At 46.6% G+C, this 21,837-nt stretch overlaps 4 protein-coding genes across 5 annotated transcripts in view; 2 read left to right on the top strand and 2 right to left on the bottom strand.

Annotated features, from left to right (window-relative positions):
- The window catches only part of eml5 (EMAP like 5), a 41,458-nt gene extending 29,013 nt beyond the window's left edge, over positions 1-12,445 (top strand). Inside the window, exons 22-43 of one of the 2 annotated variants that reach the window (XR_014732189.1) lie at positions 696-827; positions 1,012-1,100; positions 2,030-2,206; positions 2,423-2,624; positions 2,795-2,921; positions 3,772-3,786; positions 4,636-4,714; positions 5,746-5,875; positions 6,150-6,248; positions 6,694-6,714; positions 6,908-7,081; positions 7,201-7,409; positions 7,718-7,875; positions 8,532-8,646; positions 8,852-9,040; positions 9,338-9,510; positions 9,696-9,858; positions 10,000-10,103; positions 10,266-10,419; positions 10,965-11,065; positions 11,183-11,390; positions 11,763-12,445. Coding sequence is in view for 1 of the 2 variants with exons in the window: in XM_084681469.1 (XP_084537595.1) it covers positions 696-827; positions 1,012-1,100; positions 2,030-2,206; positions 2,423-2,624; positions 2,795-2,921; positions 3,772-3,786; positions 4,636-4,714; positions 5,746-5,875; positions 6,150-6,248; positions 6,694-6,714; positions 6,908-7,081; positions 7,201-7,409; positions 7,718-7,875; positions 8,532-8,646; positions 8,852-9,040; positions 9,338-9,510; positions 9,696-9,858; positions 10,000-10,103; positions 10,266-10,419; positions 10,965-11,065; positions 11,183-11,219 (2,648 nt within the window). In the remaining variant the exon portion in view is untranslated. Of the gene's footprint in view, positions 1-695; positions 828-1,011; positions 1,101-2,029; positions 2,207-2,422; positions 2,625-2,794; positions 2,922-3,771; positions 3,787-4,635; positions 4,715-5,745; positions 5,876-6,149; positions 6,249-6,693; positions 6,715-6,907; positions 7,082-7,200; positions 7,410-7,717; positions 7,876-8,531; positions 8,647-8,851; positions 9,041-9,337; positions 9,511-9,695; positions 9,859-9,999; positions 10,104-10,265; positions 10,420-10,964; positions 11,066-11,182 lie in introns of both variants that reach the window. The other variant, XM_084681469.1, reaches the window with a different exon arrangement.
- A 211-nt stretch (positions 12,446-12,656) lies between these two features.
- On the bottom strand, positions 12,657-14,543 carry isca2 (iron-sulfur cluster assembly 2). The gene is made up of 4 exons (XM_084681470.1): positions 14,431-14,543; positions 13,634-13,793; positions 13,412-13,527; positions 12,657-13,202 (listed from the first exon to the last, which is right to left on the bottom strand). Exons 1-4 carry the CDS (start codon positions 14,502-14,504, stop codon positions 13,028-13,030), a joined length of 525 nt encoding a protein of 174 aa, XP_084537596.1. The 5' UTR covers positions 14,505-14,543; the 3' UTR covers positions 12,657-13,027.
- Positions 14,544-14,895: 352 nt separating this feature from the next.
- LOC146300169 (NPC intracellular cholesterol transporter 2-like) lies at positions 14,896-16,672 on the top strand. The gene is made up of 5 exons (XM_084683311.1): positions 14,896-15,026; positions 15,378-15,474; positions 15,647-15,754; positions 15,849-16,021; positions 16,384-16,672. Exons 2-5 carry the CDS (start codon positions 15,393-15,395, stop codon positions 16,468-16,470), a joined length of 450 nt encoding a protein of 149 aa, XP_084539437.1. The 5' UTR covers positions 14,896-15,026; positions 15,378-15,392; the 3' UTR covers positions 16,471-16,672.
- A 3,539-nt stretch (positions 16,673-20,211) lies between these two features.
- On the bottom strand, positions 20,212-21,765 carry gskip (gsk3b interacting protein). Its single transcript, XM_084681468.1, has 3 exons — positions 21,627-21,765; positions 20,687-20,941; positions 20,212-20,505 (listed from the first exon to the last, which is right to left on the bottom strand). Exons 2-3 carry the CDS (start codon positions 20,927-20,929, stop codon positions 20,347-20,349), a joined length of 402 nt encoding a protein of 133 aa, XP_084537594.1. The 5' UTR covers positions 20,930-20,941; positions 21,627-21,765; the 3' UTR covers positions 20,212-20,346.
- Positions 21,766-21,837: the final 72 nt, after the last annotated feature.

Here is a 21,837-nt window from a genome sequence, read left to right as displayed (position 1 = left end):
AGGAAGACCCCAGTCTCATCTGCCCTGAGGGAGACCCCAGTCTCATCTGCCCTGAGGGAGACCCCAGTCTCATCTGCCCTGAGGGAGACCCCAGTCTCATCTGCCCTGAGGGAGACCCCAGTCTCATCTGCCCGGAGGGAAAGAGGAAAAAACTTCCGATGTAACCCCCAGATCAGCTCAGCCCATCCCAGCCAGCTTAGCACAGAGCCAATGTAGGCTACAGTGTAAAAGTTAACTTTATTCCTTAAAGTAAGTGGGTGGGAATCAGGCAGGTAGTCCTATTCTGTCCCCCTGTTGTGAGGGGAGGAGAGACTGCTGCAGGCCTGACCCAGATCCCCGGCTGTGTGGAATAAGGCCAGGAAGGAACACAACCAGAGTGGGATGAGAGGAGAGGGAGGACTGAGGAGGGGCAGGAACTCTCTCTCTCCTGGACACTTCACCTGAATGTAGAAAGCTCCAGATTCCCGCCCAGCAGACACGGCACGCAGCAGACAAACACAGTGGACGTGACACGGATATGGAACAGCCTGTGGCGCTCACCATTTAATACAGAAAAAAAAAGAAGAAAAATATATGTCACATTTTCTTTAGGAAGTGGGGTGTCTCCATCCTGTCACCTCTGCTGCTTATCAAGTCCCTGCAGGACAGGGAGGCGAGGCAGAGAAGGGATACTGAGGTGTCTGCTTCCTCTACAGGCGCTGGGAAGTACCTGGCCGTGGCATCTGGCGACAGCTTTGTGGACATCTACAACGTGATGAGCAGTAAGAGGGTGGGCGTGTGCAAGGGCTCGCTCAACAACATCACCCACCTGGACTGGGACAAGAGAGGTGGGCAGTGTGGCAGAGACACCCAGCAGACTAACTTGCTCTGAATTCAAACTCAAATTCATTTCAAATTAAAACAGCACCCAAGGCCATTCACAATGTAAAAATACTACAGTCTCTTTCAAGGCTCCTCTAATTAAATGTTTGTCTGAGTTATAAAAGCTTCACTGTGTTTTTCCGTTCACAGGGAAATTACTGCAAGTCAACACCGGTGCTAAGGAGCAATTGTTTTTTGAGGCGCCCCGCGGCAAGAGGCAGACTATTCCCTCAACGGAGGTGAGGAGCCTGGGGAGCAAGAGAGGCTGGGGAGCAGGGGAGGCTGTGGAGCAGGGGAGGCTGTGGGGCAGGGGAGGCTGTGGGGCAGGGGAGGCTGTGGAACAGGGGAGGCTGTGGAGCAGGGGAGGCTGTGGAGCAGGGGAGGCTGTGGGGCAGGGGAGGCTGTGGAGCAGGAGAGGCTGTGGAGCAGGGGAGGCTGTGGAGCAGGGGAGGCTGTGGGGCAGGGGAGGCTGTGGAACAGGGGAGGCTGTGGAGCAGGGGAGGCTGTGGAGCAGGGGAGGCTGTGGGGCAGGGGAGGCTGTGGAGCAGGGGAGGCTGTGGGGCAGGGGAGGCTGTGGGGCAGGGGAGGCTGGGGACCAGAAGAGGCTGGGGAGCAGGGGAGACTGTGTGCTGGCCTACTTCTCCCCCAGGATGCCAGCGGACAGCCCAGAAAGAGCAGTCGAGCATTAACACGGCCCACTTTACACCAGCGCCGTTCTAATTCCAGCCAGGGTAACAGGATAGCATTGGGCCCCTTTATACTTTGTGACATTCAGACACCTTGAGAGCCACGGCGGGGGGAGGCGGGTTAAGGAAAGCAGGGTTAGAGATGATGGATGCTGGTGAGGAAGGCGGATGGTGCCAGGACAAATCTCACTGGAGCTTCTACCCTGCTCCTCATCCCTGACTCTATTCCTCCTTCCCTCCCTCCATTCCTGCCTCTCTCCCTCCTACCCCCCTTCCCTGCCTCTGTCTCTTCCCTCTACCCCTCCATCCCTGACTCTCTTCCTCCTTCCCTCCCTCCCTTCCTGCCTCTCTCCCTCCTACCCCCCTTCCCTGCCTCTGTCTCTTCCCTCTACCCCTCCATCCCTGCCTCACTTCCTCCCTCCCTCCCTGCCTCTCTCTCTCTCTTTCCCTGCCTCCGTCTCTTCCCTCTACCTGTTTCACAGGTGGAGAAGATCGACTGGAGCACGTGGACTTGTGTCTTGGGGGCGTCCTGTGAGGGCATCTGGCCTGTGGTCAGTGAGGTGACTGAGGTGACCTCCGCCTGCCTTACCAGCGACAGGAAGGTGCTAGCGACAGGGGATGACCTGGGATACGTCAAGCTGTTCAGGTACCCAGTCAAGGTAAGAGACTAGTCCTGGATCACGCATGATACAGCAGCCGCTTTCTATTACCTTCTTATCTTGATTTCTTGAGAATTTTCATTTTGTATGCTAATATTTAATCTTGAGGAGTAAATATTAGCATACAGCTCGAGGCTAGTACGTTGCTAGGTTTGCGCTAACATTATGCTAATGTATCAGCCGTGTTATTCTAAGTAAGCACTGTGCTGCCTACAGGGGAAGTATGCAAAGTTCAAGCGCTACGTAGCTCACAGCACCCATGTGACCAACGTGCGGTGGACCCATGATGACGGTCTCCTGGTAACGGTTGGCGGCGGCGACACTTGCCTGATGATATGGAGCCACGAGGCAGAGGGACACCGCGAAGCCCGGCACTGTGACAGCGAGGAGTCGGACATCGAGAGTGAAGATGACGGGGGTAGGAGAGACACACACAGAGAAACACACACAGAAACACACACACACACACACACACAGAAACACACACACACACACACAGAAACGCACACACGCCTGATGTTAGGCCTCAGTCTGAGGTTAAGCCACTACAAACAGTAAGAACCCTCCTCCCATCCTTTCCCCGGTCAGGCTACGACAGCGACGTGACCAGGGAGAATGAGATCAACTACACCATCAAGGCCTTATCCACCAACGTGCGCCCCATGAGCGGGGTGAAGCCTCACATGCAGCTGAAGGAGCCGTCTGTGGATGAGAGGTAACCCCCCCAGGGGGCGAGAGCCCCCTCTCAGCGCAGGCTCAGATGGACACACCTCACTGGGATGGAAACATCCTGCTCACAGACAATCAGAGAACCTTGCTGTCATGACGTGTAGCGACTAGGGATGCTTGTTTTGATGAAGAAAGAATTGATAACTGACGCTCGTTAACGACCATTAACCGTTAACCGAGAAGATAAAAAATGTAGAATGGACGCGTGTCTGTGACCCATTAAAAAACAAACAAACAATATAACAAATGTTTTTTAAATGTTAATACAAATGTTAAATAGCAGCATAAACAGCAGAACAACAGATTAACAAAGCGAAGACGCATTGAATCCGAGAGCGCTGGCTGTAGCTAGGCTACATGATTAGCGGCTACAACAACGTAGAAGTACAATTTGCCTCGTTATTTTGCTGCTGCTCAACAACAAAAACGGAGATTGCCAAAGTAGCAGAAAGTCGCTAGATTTGTTGACTTTTTTGTCACTAGCGGAGTTGAAAAGTTGCTTAATCGAGCGACATTGTCGCTAAATTGGCAACACTGTTCAACAGATAGTTTAAACCCGTCGTTTAGCGGTTACCCGATTAACTATGAGCATCCCTAGGAGCGACAGGACAGCCAATCACAATGCACCGTTGCTGTTTGCAAAATCAAGCCCATCTTAAAGTTTTAGTGACTGACAGGTTTTAGGACATTCAGGATTCAGACTTTGTTTTTTTTTTCTTCTTTGTGTGAATTCACTGCTGTCTCCGAGAGGATAACCTCGCCTCTTTGCTTTTCTTTTCTTTTCGATGGCTGTCCATCTATCTCTGCCCTGCTCTCCTCTTTGATACACCTTGAAGGCAGGGGGTGGTCAGGTAAGAGACATTATACTCCCAGTGAGTAAACACATAATGGCATATAAACTATCAGCAACCTTTACTGCTTACTTGTAAATGAGTTTACGAAGATAATAAATGTAAACCACGTGAGTGATGGTCTTTGAACGGCAGCGCGGTTTCCAAAGGATAATTGTTTTCGACTTTTTGGAACTTTTGGGGATCTGTGTTGCTTCTGAGGCTGGTGGGAACATCCTGGTGGTGGTAGAGATGGTGTTGGTTGGTGTGGAGACTCCATGGTGCTGACTGACTGGTTACCTTAATGTCCTCAGTGGCTGCTGTGTTGTGTTCAGGCTGCCTGTCTGACTGTGTCGCTGGAGCAGCTGGGAACTGTGTAAGACCTTGTTCTAATCTCTCTCTCTCTGTCTCTCCTTGTTATTGCTGCCACGTAGAGGGTCAAGGTAAGATCAAGGCCCCGTTTGGGTTTAACGTTTTGGTTTTTATTCTCTGGGTACTTGTATGGGTTGAAGACGTTTATAGTCCTGTGCTATATCAGTCAAGTGTTGATTCGTACTGTCTGAAGATGTCTGGCCTGCAATAAGTCACATAGAGAGATCCCATAGACAGACCCCATAGACAGACCCCATAGGGAGATCCCGTAGAGAGATCCCGTAGAGAGATCCCATAGGGAGATCCCATAGGGAGATCCCGTAGGGAGATCCCGTAGAGAGATCCCGTAGAGAGATCCCATAGAGAGATCTCATAGAGAGACCCCATAGTGAGATCTCATAGAGAGATCCCATAGTGAGATCCCATGGAGAGATCCCATAGACAGATCCCATAGACAGATCCCATAGAGGCTCTTCTTATTCCGGCTCTCTCTTCCAGACCTCCGGTCAGCAGGGCCCTGCCTCAGCCAGAGAAGCTACAGACCAACAACGTGGGCAAGAAGAAGAGGCCTATTGAGGTGAGCTGGAGACAGTCCTCACCTGAACACACAGGGATCAGGTGATCCTGTATGTAGAGAGACCGTCCTCACCTGAACACCCTGTGTAGAGAGACCGTCCTCACCTGAACACACTTGGATCAGGTGATCCTGTATGTAGAGAGACCGTCCTCACCTGAACACACAGGGATCAGGTGATCCTGTATGTAGAGAGACCACCCTCACCTGAACACACAGGGATCAGGTGATCCTGTATGTAGAGAGACCGTCCTCACCTGAACACCCTGTGTAGAGAGACCGTCCTCACCTGAACACACTTGGATCAGGTGATCCTGTATGTAGAGAGACCGTCCTCACCTGAACACACAGGGATCAGGTGATCCTGTATGTAGAGAGACCGTCCTCACCTGAACACACAGGGATCAGGTGATCCTGTATGTAGAGAGACTGTCCTCACCTGAACACACAGGGATCAGGTGATCCTGTATGTAGAGAGACTGTCCTCACCTGAACACACAGGGATCAGGTGATCCTGTATGTAGAGAGACTGTCCTCACCTGAACACACAGGGATCAGGTGATCCTGTATGTAGAGAGACCGTCCTCACCTGAACACACAGGGATCAGGTGATCCTGTATGTAGAGAGACCGTCCTCACCTGAACACACAGGGATCAGGTGATCCTGTATGTAGAGAGACCGTCCTCACCTGAACACACAGGGATCAGGTGATCCTGTATGTAGAGAGACCGTCCTCACCTGAACACACAGGGATCAGGTGATCCTGTATGTAGAGAGACCGTCCTCACCTGAACACACAGGGATCAGGTGATCCTGTATGTGGATGCATCATCTTCCTGTGAAGCCCAATGCCATCATGTTTCTATTTTGTTTTCATTTCTCATGGAGGATAACAAGCATGATCAGGTTTGCTAATGCTGTTAATGCTGACCCACATGCCCCAGACAACCCTGTGTGGAGTAAACTGGAAGTGAATTAGCAGTAAGGACAGCAGATGTGTCTCTGTTGCCATGACGTCGATCCCTGCCCACAGGACCTGGTGCTGGATCTGGTTTTCGGTTACCGCGGCAACGACTGTCGCAACAACGTCCACTACCTGAATGATGGGGCGGATATCATCTACCACACAGCCTCAGTGGGCGTCGTCCTCAACCTGACGACAGGTGGGCTGGGGGGAGGGGGGTGCTGGGGGGAGGGGGGGTGCTGGGGGGAGGGGGTGCTGGGGGGAGGGGGGTGCTGGGGGGAGGGGGGGTGCTGGGGGAGGGGGGGTAATGGGGGGAGGGGGTGCTGGGGGGAGGGGGTGCTGGGGGGGAAGCAGAAAGAAATACCACAGGTTATCAGATGTTGTTGAATGTGGGATTAATTACAGTCAAGTCCTACTCAAGCATTTTACTCTTTCATTGAATGTGTGTGTGCGTGCATGTGTTATCGTTACAGCCTGCCAAAGCTTTTATCTAGAACATAGCGATGACATTCTGTGCCTGACTATCAATCAACACCCCAAGTTTCCCAACGTCGTGGCGACTGGCCAAGTAGGTATGTTTGTGAGAAGTTGCCCAAACTCCGTCTTTTTCTTCCGTACATTTCTGTGTTCTACAGAAGGATAGCTGTGCACGATCTCCACTCTTACCATTACTGTGAAGCAGAAAAAACACTTAAATAAATCACTTCCTCATCGCTGGTTGAGTTGAGGAGCAGGATAGTTGTCTTGCAAGGTGCGTGCCTCACCATCGCTGGAACTGCTCCAGGTGAAGGAGCTCTGTCGTGAATCTAAGTTCTAAAAACAGCTTGAGAAAGAAACAAAAAACTAGATGAATAAAGACAAAGGCCCACCCCAATGCTATATACTATCCTGTGCAGTGTTTGTGAAGAGTTGATATTGTTTGAACGTGACGGTGTAAATGCACATGCAGCGTTTGGGTCTCAGAGCTTAACGTTTTCCTTCGTCTCTCCTTGTGTGTTCCTTCATCTCTCTATGCAGGTGACATAGGAGACATGTCAGGTAAGGCCATAAAAGGAACCGCCACTCACACATCACTGGCTGTCTGGGACCAGTCTGACAAGTACTCATGTCTGACAGCCGTTATCCAAAAATCGAATCGACTCCTTGAACACAGTGCCTCCTAGTGGGACGCACGGCACAGACAAGCGCACGCCTCACACAAACTTGACTGTTCCTGTGTTTCCCCTCGCAGCTACATCTCCCTCTATTCACGTGTGGGACGCCACCAGCAAGCAGACGCTGTCGGTGCTGCGGTGCTTCCACTCCAGGGGGGTGTGCTCGGTCAGCTTCAGCGCCACGGGCAAGCTGCTGCTGTCCGTGGGCCTGGACCCCGAGCACACCGTCACCATCTGGAAGTGGCAGGAAGGTAGGGGGCCCACGCTCGCGTCCGACACTGCCTGGTGCCCTAACAGTGCCGGCTGTTCCAGAGGGGAACAGCCGGCCCTGACGTCCCAGCAGGGCTGACCCACTGTCTTCCTGCTCCAGGTTCCAAAGTGGCCAGCCGCTCCGGCCACACCCAGAGGATATTCGTGGCCGAGTTCCGGCCGGACTCGGACACCCAGTTTGTGTCGGTGGGCATCAAGAACGTGCGGTTCTGGACGCTGGCTGGCCGCGCCCTTCTGAGCAAGAGGGGGGTGATGAGCTCCATCGAGGATGCTCGCATGCAGACCATGCTCTCTGTCGCGTTCGGAGCTGTGAGTCCATTCCCTTCTCTGTCAACACGCGGACACACACACCTGACATCGCTGGGACTTGATAGACACTCTCTCTTGTAAATGCCTAAATTCATACTGGGCCTGTTTGGCTTAAACCCCCAAATAAACCCAATCAGGCTTTTAATACTTAACTTTACCTTTGTGTTTACATTTGATAATGATAAAGCTTAATTGGTCTGTTCCCCAGCAGATAACACTATCTAGAAGTGAATCTACTGTTGCTTGATTGTTGTTTTTGCCATGCGGTGTCTGCTCTCTAGATTAGTGCAGGTCTGTTTTTTTTTCAGAATAACTTGACATTTACAGGTACCATTAGTGGGGATGTGTGTGTGTGGAAGGAGCACGTTCTAGTGAGAGTAGTGGCCAAAGCCCACACAGGTCCTGTGTTCACCATGTACACCACGCTCAGAGACGGACTCATCGTCACCGGAGGCAAGGAGAGACCGTGAGTACCTCCGCCCTGCCTCCCCCTGCCTCCCCCTGCCCCCCCCCCCAGCTGCCCCCTGCCTCCCCCTGCCTCCCCCCTGCCCCCCCCCCTGCCCCCCCCCCAGCTGCCCCCTGCCTCCCCCTGCCTCCCCCTGCCTCCCCCTGCCCCCCCCCCCAGCTGCCCCCTGCCTCCCCCTGCCTCCCCCTGCCCCCCCCAGCTGCCCCCTGCCTCCCCCTGCCTCCCCCTGCCCCCCCCCCCAGCTGCCCCCTGCCTCCCCCTGCCTCCCCCCTGCCCCCCCCCCCCCCAGCTGCCCCCTGCCTCCCCCTGCCTCCCCCCTGCCCCCCCCCCCCCCAGCTGCCCCCTGCCTCCCCCTGCCTCCCCCCTGCCCCCCCCCCCAGCTGCCCCTTGCTTCCACCTCCACTGTTAGCTCCCAGAACAGCTGTATTCATTACATTATCCTTGTGTAACCCTGGTGTCTGGTGCTGAGATGAACCAGGCCTGTGTAACAGCTGTATTCATTACATTATCCTTGTGTAACCCTGGTGTCTGGTGCTGAGATGAACCAGGCCTGTGTAACAGCTGTGTTCACCGCAGCATAAGTCTATTCACTGGATAAGCATGCTGGTGGAAGCTTGTGTCTGGTGGTGATAAGGGTTGTGTGGTTCCCCCGGCAGGTCGAAGGAAGGAGGAGCGCTGAAGCTGTGGGACCAGGAACTGAAGCGCTGCAGAGCCTTCAGACTGGAGACGGGACAGGTCATCGACTGTGTCCGCTCCGTGTGCAGGGGCAAGGTACCCCACCCAGTCCAGAGGGAGGGAGGGAGGGAGGGAGGGAGGGAGGGAGGGAGGGAGGGAGGGAGGGAGGGAGGGAGGGAGGGAGGGAGGGAGGGAGGGAGGGAGGGAGGGAGGGAGGGAGGGAGGGAGGGAGGGAGGGAGGGAGGGAGGGAGGGACTGTCACTTGAACATTGTCACTTAGTTTTGCTTGTCCCTGTTTCAGGGGAAGATCTTGGTTGGGACCAGGAACGCAGAGATCATCGAGGTTGGAGAGAAGAACGCAGCGTGCAACATCCTGGTGAATGGACACATGGACGGGCCCATCTGGGGCGTGGGGGCCCACCCCACCAGGGATGTCTTCCTGTCCGCTGCAGAAGATGGAACAGTCCGGCTGTGGGACATCCCAGAAAAGGTCAGGGGCAGATATGGGAAGAACAAAGTACAAATAAAGAAATACAAGTTTTGAAAGGTTGAAAAAAAAATATATATAAAAAAAATAAAAAAAACATAATTGATGAGTACTTGATGAGGACTGTAGTATACTCTACTCTACTCTGTTGTAGTCTTTTTCTGTTCTCCTCTCCGATAAAGCATTAAAAATGCCCACAAATATTAAAATGACATTTAAAAAATGACATCATTTTGATGTTATGCGCAGCAGGAACTGTACTCACACTCTGAACGTGTTTTTCATTTTGGGGGGGAACAGAAAATGCTCAACAAGGTGAACCTGGGCCACCCAGCGCGAGCCGTCAGCTACAGCCCCGAGGGGGACATGGTGGCCATCGGCATGAAGAACGGAGAGTTCATCATCCTGCTGGTGACCTCGCTCAAGATCTGGGGGAAAAAGAGAGACAGACGCTCTCCCATCCAAGACATCAGGTACTCACCTCTCCTGAACTCCCTAAACCCTAACCCTACTCCCAAACCCTAACCCTACTCCCAAACCCTAACCCCTAACTCTACTCCCAAACCCTAACCCTACTCCCAAACCCTAACCCTACTCCCAAACCCTAACGGGCAGAATATCTCTTCTTCACGTTCACTTCACACCCTCCTCTGTTCAGGTTCAGTCCAGATTCTCGCTACTTGGCAGTGGGTTCCACCGAGAGCGCGGTTGACTTCTACGACCTTACTCTTGGACCGCAGCTGAACCGTATTAACTGCTGCAGGGACATCCCCAGCTTTGTGATGCAGATGGATTTCTCCGCCGACAGCTACTATGTCCAGGTGAGGAGGTGACACTTGGACCTGTCACACTGTTTATTTTTATTTACCAAGGCAAGATCATTAAGGACAAATTCTTATTTACAACGATAGCCTGAAGCCATCTGTGTGCCGTCCTGTGTCCTGATATTTGTCCCCCCACAGATTTCCACAGGTGCTTATAAACGTCTGGTGTATGAGGTGCCGTCTGGAAAACAGGTCACAGAGCAGTCGGTTATAGACAGGATTACATGGGCCACATGGACAAGGTGAGTCTGTACCGCAGTGACATCACTAGGAGGCTTAAAATAACCTTACTCCGTCTAGACGGGGGGAACTCCCCCAGAATGACCAAGTCCTGGATGTGAACAGTGGTGTGTGAGGGATGTGGCTCCTGTGGTAAGTGTGGTCTCTCCTCACTGTGTGGTCAGTGTGCTGGGGGATGAGGTGCTCGGGATTTGGTCCCGGAACACGGACAAAGCCGATGTCACCTGCGCGTGTGTGTCCCACTCTGGCCTCAACATCGTCACTGGAGATGACTTTGGAATGGTAAAGCTGCTTGACTTTCCGTGTCAAGAAAAGTTTGTAAGTACGATCTGTGTTATATTGTGACAATAGTGTGTGTATGTCTCTAATTTATTACATTGATAAAAGCTGTTATCGTCCAATGATGGAGTGAACCTCTTAATATTATGCATATAAATCTAACCTGTCATAGCTGTTTGCTTGAACAATGAAAAGGTTCTGCTTATAATTGTAATATACCATTGTACAATAGCATTTTATTGCTAACTTAAAAGTACATTTAAATACATTTACATTTACATTTATTCATTTAGCAGACACTTTTATCCAAAGCGACTTCCAAGAGAGAGCAAAAGAGCATAGGTCACTGATCATAACAACGAGATAGTCCCAAACATTGCAAGCAGCCAAAACATGAAGCATACATTGTGAAAAAGCATAAATGCTATGTATGTGATTCCATGTGTATCTTGATAAGTTAAATATTATGCTTCAATCATAACTCATCATAACTAATTGAGCCGCTTGATGATTTTCCCTCTCTGTATTGAGCTTGTCTTGTGGGTAAAAGTCTGTTTGATAAACAGTCTACTGCTCTCTTCCAGGCCAAACATAAACGCTTCCTGGGGCACTCTGCCCACTTAACCAACATCCGCTTCACAAGCGGGGACCGCTTCGTCATCAGTGCCGGCGGAGATGACAGGAGGTCAGCTTCAGATCCCTTCTTCCATCAAGTCTGAAAAGAAACTCACCTGAATGTTTACCTGAAATGGAAGGTTTCAATCATCTCTCGCTCTAACACGATCCTGTGTGTCTTTTCCAGCCTGTTTGTCTGGAGGTGTGTCCATGCCCCTCACTAGGAAACACACCCGGACACCTGCTCCACTGCCCCAGGGGGCTGCATGGGCTGCTTCAAGCATGGCTACCCAGAGAGGGGACCCTGCAGTGGGACTGACGCATGTCGAGAGGGGGGCGTCAGACCAGGCAGCTAGTAGATAAGAGGTGACCTCACCCCACTGCCTCAACACCAGGTGTGTAGATGCAGAAGCCTCATTCCAGAGCTGGCTGTGTCTCTCTCACAGCCCCTGTCCACGAGTCTGGGAGCTCACAGTCCCTGTCGTTACAACATCTCCATCCAACTTCTTACATCCAACTTGTAAAACTTCCTCCCATTTCTTCTGGACATGATTTTAATGGTGGATTACTTTTTTTACAATGAGTGTTTCTGTGTAAACGTTTGAACGGCAGTTTTTGTTGAATGAAAAAAAAAAAAAAAAAAAGAATAAGCTGTAGCAAACTAAATTAGCCTTAATATACATTGGAGTGTATAAATGATGAGGTTTGGGGTGATCTGAATTTTCTTCTTTTTTTTTCTCGTAGTAATTTAGTTTTTTTACTTGTAGTTTCAACTCCCGTGGCCTTTTCCCTGAATGTAACATCCAGTTATGTTCCGGATGTCAGCATGCCAAAGCATTCTATGCACTGTTTCTGACCTGATCACTGTGTCATCCTGAGAGTTCCTTTATGTGACTATCTTGTCCTCTGGTTCAACCTCAAACTCCCTCAGCTGTCTGTGTTATTCAAGTGTAGCGACCTTTAGCTTGTGCAGTAACCTTCCATAACATGTTGTGTGTGCATACTCGTTTGAGGTTTTGTGTATGTGTGTATTGGACATGCATGGCTTTGTGAAAGACAATCCTTGTCCAACCAAATTCCTCTGAAAACAAAGGAAAAAAGCTTTTGTTTCAATACACTGTTGCATTTCTCCTTTGATAATTTTTCAGTGTGCTGCTACAGTATGACATATTAAGAGCATATTTGTATATGTATAAAAGGTTGTGGCTGTTTGTTCTAGGGTAAAAAAAAAAGATATGATATTGCTTCCTCGAATGTTAAATGGAGAGTAAATGAACATAATGAAAAGTGAATAACATTTTATGCTAAATCTGTTCAAAAAATTAAATGTGTTTACTGCAGATTCTGATTTACATTATACCAATGTAAATATAATTTGTAAAGATATTCTTTTGTATATTTTTTGTGAGATGTTTCTTAAATCAAAGTTTAATAAAAAAGGATAACAGAATTTAATACTTTAATATTTTGTATTCATAGACGCATCCTTTCTAAAGGTTTGATTGACTCAAGTATGCGCATAAAATGTGAAGCTAGTTATGCCAAACAGCAGACCTTAGATTGTCTTCAGCAAATGACTGTGATATGTCAGTTCTTAGACCTGCCGACAACATTGAAGATCATCTTGGAGGATTAAGTAAATATAACATTACAAGAGAAAATATCTTTAAAATATATTTTTGTCCACTTTAATTGTATTTATGAAGACATGTCTACCGGCATTCTTTGAACACTATTTGTGAATATAGCCTATTTACATTTTTACACTGAAGAATCTACGCATAAATACATCCGCACACACATTCAAAGCACTCCAAAGCATCATCCTCCATCTGTATGAATATATTATATCTTCTTATTTTAGTTCAATGCAACAATATCAGTAAAAACAATCAGCCTAATCAACATGTAGCTTTTCAGCACTAACTACAGCGTTTAAAACTAAAGGATATCTGAATTGTAGAATAACATTCCATGAAAGTAGGGTTTCTTAACAGATCAACGATTGTACATGTTTTTACTCGCTGGAGGTTTATAACTTGACAGAGAAGGAAGTTCCGCAGGAGCAGCCATGATCAGCCTGGGGGTTTTTCAACACTTGGAAAGAGGAACGAATCAGTTCTTGGCTGAAGTCCAGCGTTGAACCTTTCAAAAACTCCAGGCTATCTTGATCCACGATCACCCCCACCCCTCCTTGCTCAAATACTCTGAAAACGGAGTTGATTGAATCAGAGTATTGTAGTGAGGTCATAATGGTAATTAAGAGACAAAATAATTGATGACATGGGTGATCGGTGATTGTAACAGAAACACTGCATTCCTTTAAAGATACAACACAGAGCGAATACAATCCTCCTGGTCTTCATAAATGATCAAAAAGGAAGTAACAAAGGTGCTAGTTAGTGGTGTCAATTACCTATCATCCTCGTTCTTGTTGGAATCGACAGCGAATTTGTACTGGAATCCAGAGCACCCTCCCCCTTCCACTTGTATCCGAAAGTATTCCCCCTTTACCATAATCTCTCCTAGTCTCTAAAACAGTGGAAAAGAGGGGAACATCTATGTTTTATCAACATAAACAAAAAACATAACGAGTGTGTTAATCAAACAGAAGTGTGTGCCGGGTGCATGTGCTCACCTTCACACAAGATTCGCTGAGGTGAACTTTCTCCTCGGATGGACTACTTGTCGGCTCCGGTGTCACCTGGGCTGAAGTGCTGCTGTAGCGTGGCACCCCGGTGGAGATGGACTTTTGGGGGCATTTCACCAGTATTGGTTGAGGGAGTGATGACGACGCCCTGGAAGGTATATAAACAACAAATGTCAGAGAGACAGCAAAAAACATCAAGACATTTTAAATATTACAATACATTCTTTGACTAGTTTTTAATTATTTTCAATTATGATTTAAACTTGCGCTAGTCAGCTAACATGTCCGACAAGGATATGAGTAGTACAGTACAGTATAGTGAAATAAATGTTCTAGTGCTGTAGCCACCTACTAGGGTGTAAAACCACAACAAGATTGCTAACTAGTGTGACAGCATGTGAACTCTCTCAGACAGGGGTCAGGAGGATATCTAGCTAGCACTAGCTATCTAGCTAGCACTAGCTATCTAGCTAGCGAACGATAATCCGTTAGCAATTTAAATGAAACTGTGAGCTTGTTGGACTACTGTAATCTGTATAATTTGTCGACTGTCATGTGCGTTGTGTCTGATTTGAAAATAACTACAAGGAGTGAGACTTGTGCAAGTTTATTTTGTGCCCAAACTGTGTAGTTAAAAGTCCTATCAGATTGCTAACTGGCGTGCGACACATCGTTAGCGTCAGTATTACAAAACCTAAGAACCACACAACTACTGTAGATACATCAACGTGAAGGTCAAGGTTACATATGGTATCATACTGTAAATATTAAAGATACATATTTACCTAGCAAGGCAAAATACTCTTGTCTTTGACGCACAAAGCATTGCTCCTCGAAAGAGTGACATCTTCCATAACATTTGTGTTTGCCCCTACGTCACGAACAGTGACGAAAGACGTCGAGGGCACGGATTGGCTGAAATAACTATCAAATGATTCTGTTGTTTACCTTTACTCGTTTTTCTGTCATGGGACAGCCGACAATTCATTCTGTGGGTGGAGTTTGTCCAGAGCCAAGCTCGGAAACATCCGTAGCCATAGACATATACGTTTATGTCCGTAGCTACCTAGTCCACCCAAGTTGTTTGATAGGTATATTATATTGTGTTATGTAAATATGTATTATGATGCACAGTACTTATTGGTGATCTTATGATTTCATAGATCGATATGAAATGAGAGGAGTAGAGGACACAGCCGCCTACACTTTTAACCACAGTTGAACTCCGCCCAAGTTTCCACACCCACGTTGTTTCGGCGAACGCTGGAGTCCAAAACATTTTGAATTACCGCTGTAAATAGCAGGCGTCCCGTGACAGATGAGGAAGTACAGTCTGTCCGAGGTGTAGCACAAACCCCATCAAACAGAAGCGTTTACAAAGGTATGTGTTATTAGCTTTATCTGTCGTGTACAGTCTATATGTAGAGGATTGAGTTTGTTGAATTCAACGTGAGATTTGTTCGCCGACAACAGTAGATACAAATAACCAGTGTAAGCTCATTTAACTACCTGGTAGCAGCGAGTCAAAAATCTGTAGCTAGCTCTAGTACGTTTCGAATCTTTAAGCCGTAGGAGGAGAGGGGGAGCTAGTTGGATATATTTCTAGTTGTGTCATCAGGAATTCGACAGTCATATGATTGCGGAATCAATGACCTGGTGGTTTCAGTCAAATGTTTGTTCTTTGGAATTTGAAAAGACTAGTGATTGGTGACTTGATTTAAAAACTTTTCAGGTCTGCAAGTAAACAATGGATCTCCGAACAACGTACATACTTTTGTTCTCACTTGTTGCAGTCACCGGTGCTGTACCAGTGAAATATCTCGATTGTGGTAAGTTAAAATCCAGCGCTTCGGGTGTGTGCTGTCCTGTGATACTATATTTAAATACTTGGTGTCCTGTTGTTTTTCTTGTTGCTAGTCAGGCTTGTTGTGTCTTTTTCTAAACTAAAATGTTTTAAGTAGCCTGTTTTCAGTCGTCAGTCTTCTCTTATCCTCCCTTCAGGGTCTGCTGTTGGTAAGGTGTCCATGGTTGACATAAACCCTTGTCCCACACAACCATGCCAACTCCACAAAGGACAATCATATGCTGTCAACGTGACCTTCAGCAGTGGTAAATTGTATTTGCATACAATATTGCTGTTCGTGAGAGCTCAAATACCATCATCCCCCCCCCCCTAATGAACTCATTTTAAATGTCGTTCTAGAAGTGCAAAGCGATACCAGCAAAGCAGTTGTTCATGGTGTGATCGCTGGTGTTCCGATCCCATTCCCCATCCCTGTTGAAGACGGCTGCAAGTCTGGGATCAGCTGCCCCATCCAAAAACAGAAGAGCTATACCTATGTGAATATGCTACCAGTAAAGACTGAGTACCCATCTGTAAGTATGCTGGTCTTCAGGCTAACTATATTATGGCCCAGTTAAACTGCAGATGTAAGTGTGCTGTAGGTCTTTAGGCTTACTATAGGATGGCCCAGTTAAACTGCAGATGTAAGTGTGCTGTAGGTCTTTAGGCTTACTATAGGATGGCCCAGTTAAACTGCAGATGTAAGTGTGCTGTAGGTCTTTAGGCTTACTATAGGATGGCCCAGTTAAACTGCAGATGTGAAAAAGGGAAATGCTCACTGCAGTTCTCTAAAAGGCACTTTCACTTCCTCCATCTGATCTTTAATCAAATAGAATAGGTTACCGTTATCGTGCAAAAATCTAACTTGGGTCTGTCCTTTTTTGTCTTATTGTAGTTAAAGCTGCTTGTGGAATGGGAACTAAGAGATGATACCGGCAAGGACTTGTTCTGCATCAAATTCCCAGTTCAGATTGTGAGCTGAGAGCTGATCAAAGCACCTTGATGACTTCAAAAAGGGATCCTAACTGTGACAAGCAGATCATATTTAGTTTATGATGACCTGCAATGTCTTTTTTTAAATAATTCAGGTTTTACAGTTCTTTAGATTTTAATATAGAGCTTTATTGAATTGTTTACTGACTTTTGATTTGGGCTTTAACCATTTACAATTGGCCAAATTATCATTCAAATGATTACTAAACTATTGCTGAATTCTGTCCTCTATGATTTGCTAAATTAGGCGAGGATTTAACAGGTTTGGCTTGGATATAATTTCATCCATCATGGCAGAACTTTATCTACATTCCTGTGCAGCACCCTTTAATAATGGCTTTTACATTACTGGCTGCTATGTAGCCAGAAAATGTATTTAGCGTCTCTTGTATTTTAAAAATTTTACAAAAATATATACTACATTGATTAAAGTCATTTCTACTTCAAATATTTAATAAACTGATTTACTTGTTCATTAACATAATCGTGTGGAATTTATCTATTTTAATGTCTGGGGTAGCGAGGGATTAATTATTGTTCAGAGAATCAATAAACAAGTAAAAGAATCATTGCCCTTACAAGACAAGCACGAGCCATGGTTGACCTCTGGAAACCGTCATGAGGAAGACGCTTCATCAGTAGGACTACACATCATCAGCAGATCGTACTAGCATCTGCACATGTTGAACTAATGTACACCCTCGAAGAAACATTACTTTTTAATTGGTCAACGAAAGCACATGATAGTCCGTGGTTTTAAACGCTTACGTTGTTTACTTAGAACAAAAAGCTGTTTCTAAAAGTCAGTATGTCTTCCAAAATAAAAAGGCTTTGACCAGACTGCACATTTACAGGAAATCCAACTGTGATGTTGAAGTGCTTTGGTTGTATCGCAGAACTGGCTGTCGAGCCATGCTTTATCTAGTGCATGTCCAAGATATTTTTTGTGAATTACCCCCTTGACTGAACTTTGGAAAGCAATTCCTTCTTCTGCAGTTTTACATTGTTACCATGTTTAAATGCAGGCGATGCAAACGGTTACTCGTATACAAGGGACTGATCCATAAACACATTCACTGGAGGGCTTTTAGGAGCAGTAAGACTTTGTTGTTGCTTTTATTGGTATGAGCACATTTCAGCAGCATAAACAGTACAAATAGGCAAGACGTACAGGGTAGTCTATAGTTTTCTGCTGTCAACTTCAACGTAAAAGCGACTATACAAATGTCAGTTTTTAATCAAATACATTTATGCAATGAAATTAAACTATAAAACAGACATGGTTTTGGTCCAACATTCTCGAGCGATTGCAATGGGATGTGCCCCACAACCTGTTCACCTCAGACCCAAGCAGGGAAGGAGCCTTTTATTCTGTGCTTTTTGAGAAACAAAATAGTTTGATGAAGGATTTCTACTCATTCCCACTGCTCAGTATTTACTAAATGTACTGGGACTTTGAAGTATTCAAACAAACCTTCAGACTACCATGTCCGGAATATGCCCTACCTTTACCATACAGCAACATCCAAAATCACTTCAATGTCAAAACATGTATTTAATACAAAATGACTGAATGCATGCATGCATTTATGTATAGGTTATTAAAATAAACATATCTGTAATATATGAAGTTTGACCAAATGGAACAGTATGGTCAACAGTTAAGGCAGTTTATAACTTACGATGTGGGTAGGTGATTGAGAGATTGAAAATAACCTTCTGAGAGCCTCTCATTATCTTTGGCCATTGCAAAGAGACATGCAACCTTGTGGGTGTTGCACATGTATGGGCAAATATATATTTTTGGAGTGGATGGCAGAAGACGGACTTACTACAGTGATATGTTTAAAGGAACACCTTAATCACACATGAGGTATCAATGACCAAAATACCTTAAAGATCAAAATCTTTACTGTACACCAACCAATTTAGGGCTTGAGTCAAACTCACACCAAAAATCCAAGTGACTCCCAACGTGACTCAGTAGCCTGTACGGCCCCCACGTGCCTGTGTGCTCTCCCGTCAGTGTCAGGGCATGATGGGAGATGGTGTTCTGGGGGATCTCCTCCCAGACCTGGACTAGGGCATGATGGGAGATGGTGTTCTGGGGGATCTCCTCCCAGACCTGGCCCAGGGCATGATGGGAGATGGTGTTCTGGGGGATCTCCTCCCAGACCTGGCCCAGGGCATGATGGGAGATGGTGTTCTGGGGGATCTCCTCACAGACCTGGCCCAGGGCATGATGGGAGATGGTGTTCTGGGGGGATCTCCTCACAGAACTGGCCCAGGGCATCAGGGAACTCCTCGACAGTGTGTGGGACATCCTGGTGGTGTTGAGTGCACTGGTGCCTATGTCCCATAGGTTCTCAATTGGATTTAGGTCTGGGGAACATGAGGGCCTGTCAATGGCATCAATGCCTTTGTGATTATTACGTGTTCCCTTCAGTCAGAATGCTCAGAATACCAAAATAAATACACTTGTGTAATACTATGATAATGTAGTCAAGACTTCCCACACATCTGAACAAAGGAGATGCGATGATGAGCTAACTCAGCTGCAGAATATGTTCCCTACAGCAAAACAATGTAAAACCTCTCAAAGGGTGCAGGCACACTTTAACAATATAGACCAAAGTATTAGACCACCTACACGTTACACCCGGAGGTGTAAAAGGAGCTTTTATGACATCTCAGTTTAAATCCATAGGCATTAATATGGAGTTGGTCCCTTTAGCAGCTATAACAGCCTCCACTCTTCTGGGAAGGCGTTCTAGAAGATTGCGAGCCAGACTTGTAAAATCTCCGATTAGTTCATTCAAAAGGTGTGTGATAGGGTTGAGGTCAGGACTGTGTGGGCCAGTCAAGTTCTTCCACACCAAACTCATCCAACCACACCTTATGGACCTTGCTTTGTGCACTGGGGCACAGTCATGCTGGATCAGAATAGGGCCTTCCTCAAACTGTTGGAAGCATAGCATGTTCCTGTCTTGGTAAGCTGAGGCATCATCTCCCTGCTGTGGAACTAAGGGACCAAAGCCAACCGCAGAAACCTTACCATTATCCCTCCGCCAAACTTTACAGTTGGCACAATGCAGTGAGGCATGTTCTCCTGGCACTCACCAAACCCAGACTCATCCATCGGCCTGCCAGATAGAGAAGCGTGCTTCGTCACTCCACAGAACACGGCTCCAGAGTCCAGTAGCGGCCTGCTTTACACCCCTCCGCCCGAGGCTTGGCACTGTGCTTGGTCACGGAAGGCTTGCATGCAGCCGCTTGGCCATGGAAACCATGGAAACGCCACCAAGCTCTCAGCACACGTTTCTGCTGATGTTAATGCCAAGGGAGGTTTGGAACGCTGCAGTTATTGAGTCAGCAGAGGGTTGGCAACTTTTACGTGCCTCAGCACTCAGCGATCCCGCTCTGAAACTTGACATGGTCTGCCGATTTAGTGGCCGAGTTGCTGTGGTTCCTTAACGCTTCCACTTTGCAATACCACTTACAGTTGACCGTGGAATATCTAGGGAGGGAAGAAATTTCACAAACTGACTTGTTGCAACTGTGGAATCCTATTCCAGTACCACACTCTAATTCAGTGAGCTCTTTAGAACGGCGACTTCTTTCACAAATGTTTGTAAAGGCAGACTGCATGGCTAGATGCTTGATTTTATACACCGGTGGCAATGGAACTGACGGATACACCTGAATTCAATGATTAAGAGGGGTGTCCCAATACTTTTCTCTAAATAGTTTTAATACGTTTGTCCATATAGCACTTTTGTCTCTATAAAAGCAACTTTCTCCATAACCAAAGGCTTGTAAGTGTCCGTTTTAACAACCTTGGCTTCAGAAGCTCCTTCCCCTCGACCTATTGTCCACTTTGCTTCAGTCTCTCCAGTCTCTGCAGTAGGGCGTTCCCGAAGGCAGCTCTGTATCCTGGGCTCAGGGTGTCCAGGAGGGAGTAAACAGTCTCATGGTACTGGGTGTTTAAGCTCTCATCCACTTGGTCAAAGGCATAGCCAACTACCTGTGAAAATATAATAAAGAGTTCTGGTTAAGCTAAGTGAACTAATGTTCCTCATTTGCAGTATTACACATAAATATAGAAAATGTGTATGTATACAGATATATATATATATATATATATATATATAATCTGTGTGTGTATATAAAATGTGTACATATATTAAATGTCTGAAATGCCTCACCCTTAGTCCTGCTTCAGTGAGCTCCAGGCAAAAGCGAGTACCTTCTCTTATTTCAACGTTAATGTAGGCCACATCCAGAGCACAGTCCAGACTCTGAGAGACGTACATCTCCGTCACTGCAAAGAGCACATCGCTGACCACAGCCTCGGCCTCCAGCCTCATGTCCTTAACGCCTCCAAGCTGAACACAGTCTTCATCAAACGAGGAGATAACAGAGTCCTCTGGTTCACAGTCAATCTCCATCTCCCTGCCAGGCTATGGGAATAAGTAACAATAATGAAGTGATCAACCTCAATAACTTTATGATCTATTTCCTGAGCCGCTATGTGATGTTGGCAAAGTTGTTGTGAAATCAGGACAGAGTGTTGAGCAAAGTGCAGGTGTATATATATACTGTAAATACCTAGTATTGTTTAAAGATAATTATTGGTAGTCTACTGTCTGTTTGAAAATAATTGCATTGATAAGTAACTGAAAAAAATGCCAGCCAGTTGCACGTCCTCAACAAAACAAAGTCGCTGCGGTGCGGTGACGTTATGCATCTACGCAGCACAGATTACAGTAGCTACAAGAATTCGCAAAGAGGTAAAAATCCTACACGGATATCCATCATTTTACCACGTACTATATATTTATACGGTATTTCAATCAAGTCATTTGCATTAGGCAACTTACTATAACCGCTTTTCAGGAAAAATCTATGAAATCTCCCTACCACAATGCTAGCGTCTGAAGCTAACACGTACTAGGTAGGCTAGCTAGTTAGCAAGCTAACAACCTGACTAACGTTAGGATAACTTTTTTATAACAACTACGAAGCAATTCAACATATAGAATGTATTACTTTTTATTGCCTACAAACCTATTTTTAAAAAATCCTCTTAGTTCAAAATGTTTATTTCTAAGGCAAAGGTTCCCGAAAAGTACGTCCGTTACTTACCTCCTTGTTCTGCAGAACTGTCGATATTCACTTCCTGGCTGCTCATGCACGCCGGGAAAAAAACAGAGTTTTGACGAACAACCACACATTATCCAGACATCTGTTTGTTTGTCAAAGTTCAAACAGTTTTAGTCATTACCAACACCACGACGTTTATATTCAATAGCTGCTGTGTTTGCAGTATTTTTATTTAGTGAGTATATATTTAAAA

This window comes from Hypomesus nipponensis, chromosome 3 (genome assembly GCF_054491055.1).
Source record: "Hypomesus nipponensis isolate SF chromosome 3, ASM5449105v1, whole genome shotgun sequence".
Taxonomy (NCBI): domain Eukaryota; kingdom Metazoa; phylum Chordata; class Actinopteri; order Osmeriformes; family Osmeridae; genus Hypomesus; species Hypomesus nipponensis.
Note: the sequence above shows the minus strand (reverse complement) of the source record. Positions and strands in the feature narration are given on the sequence as shown.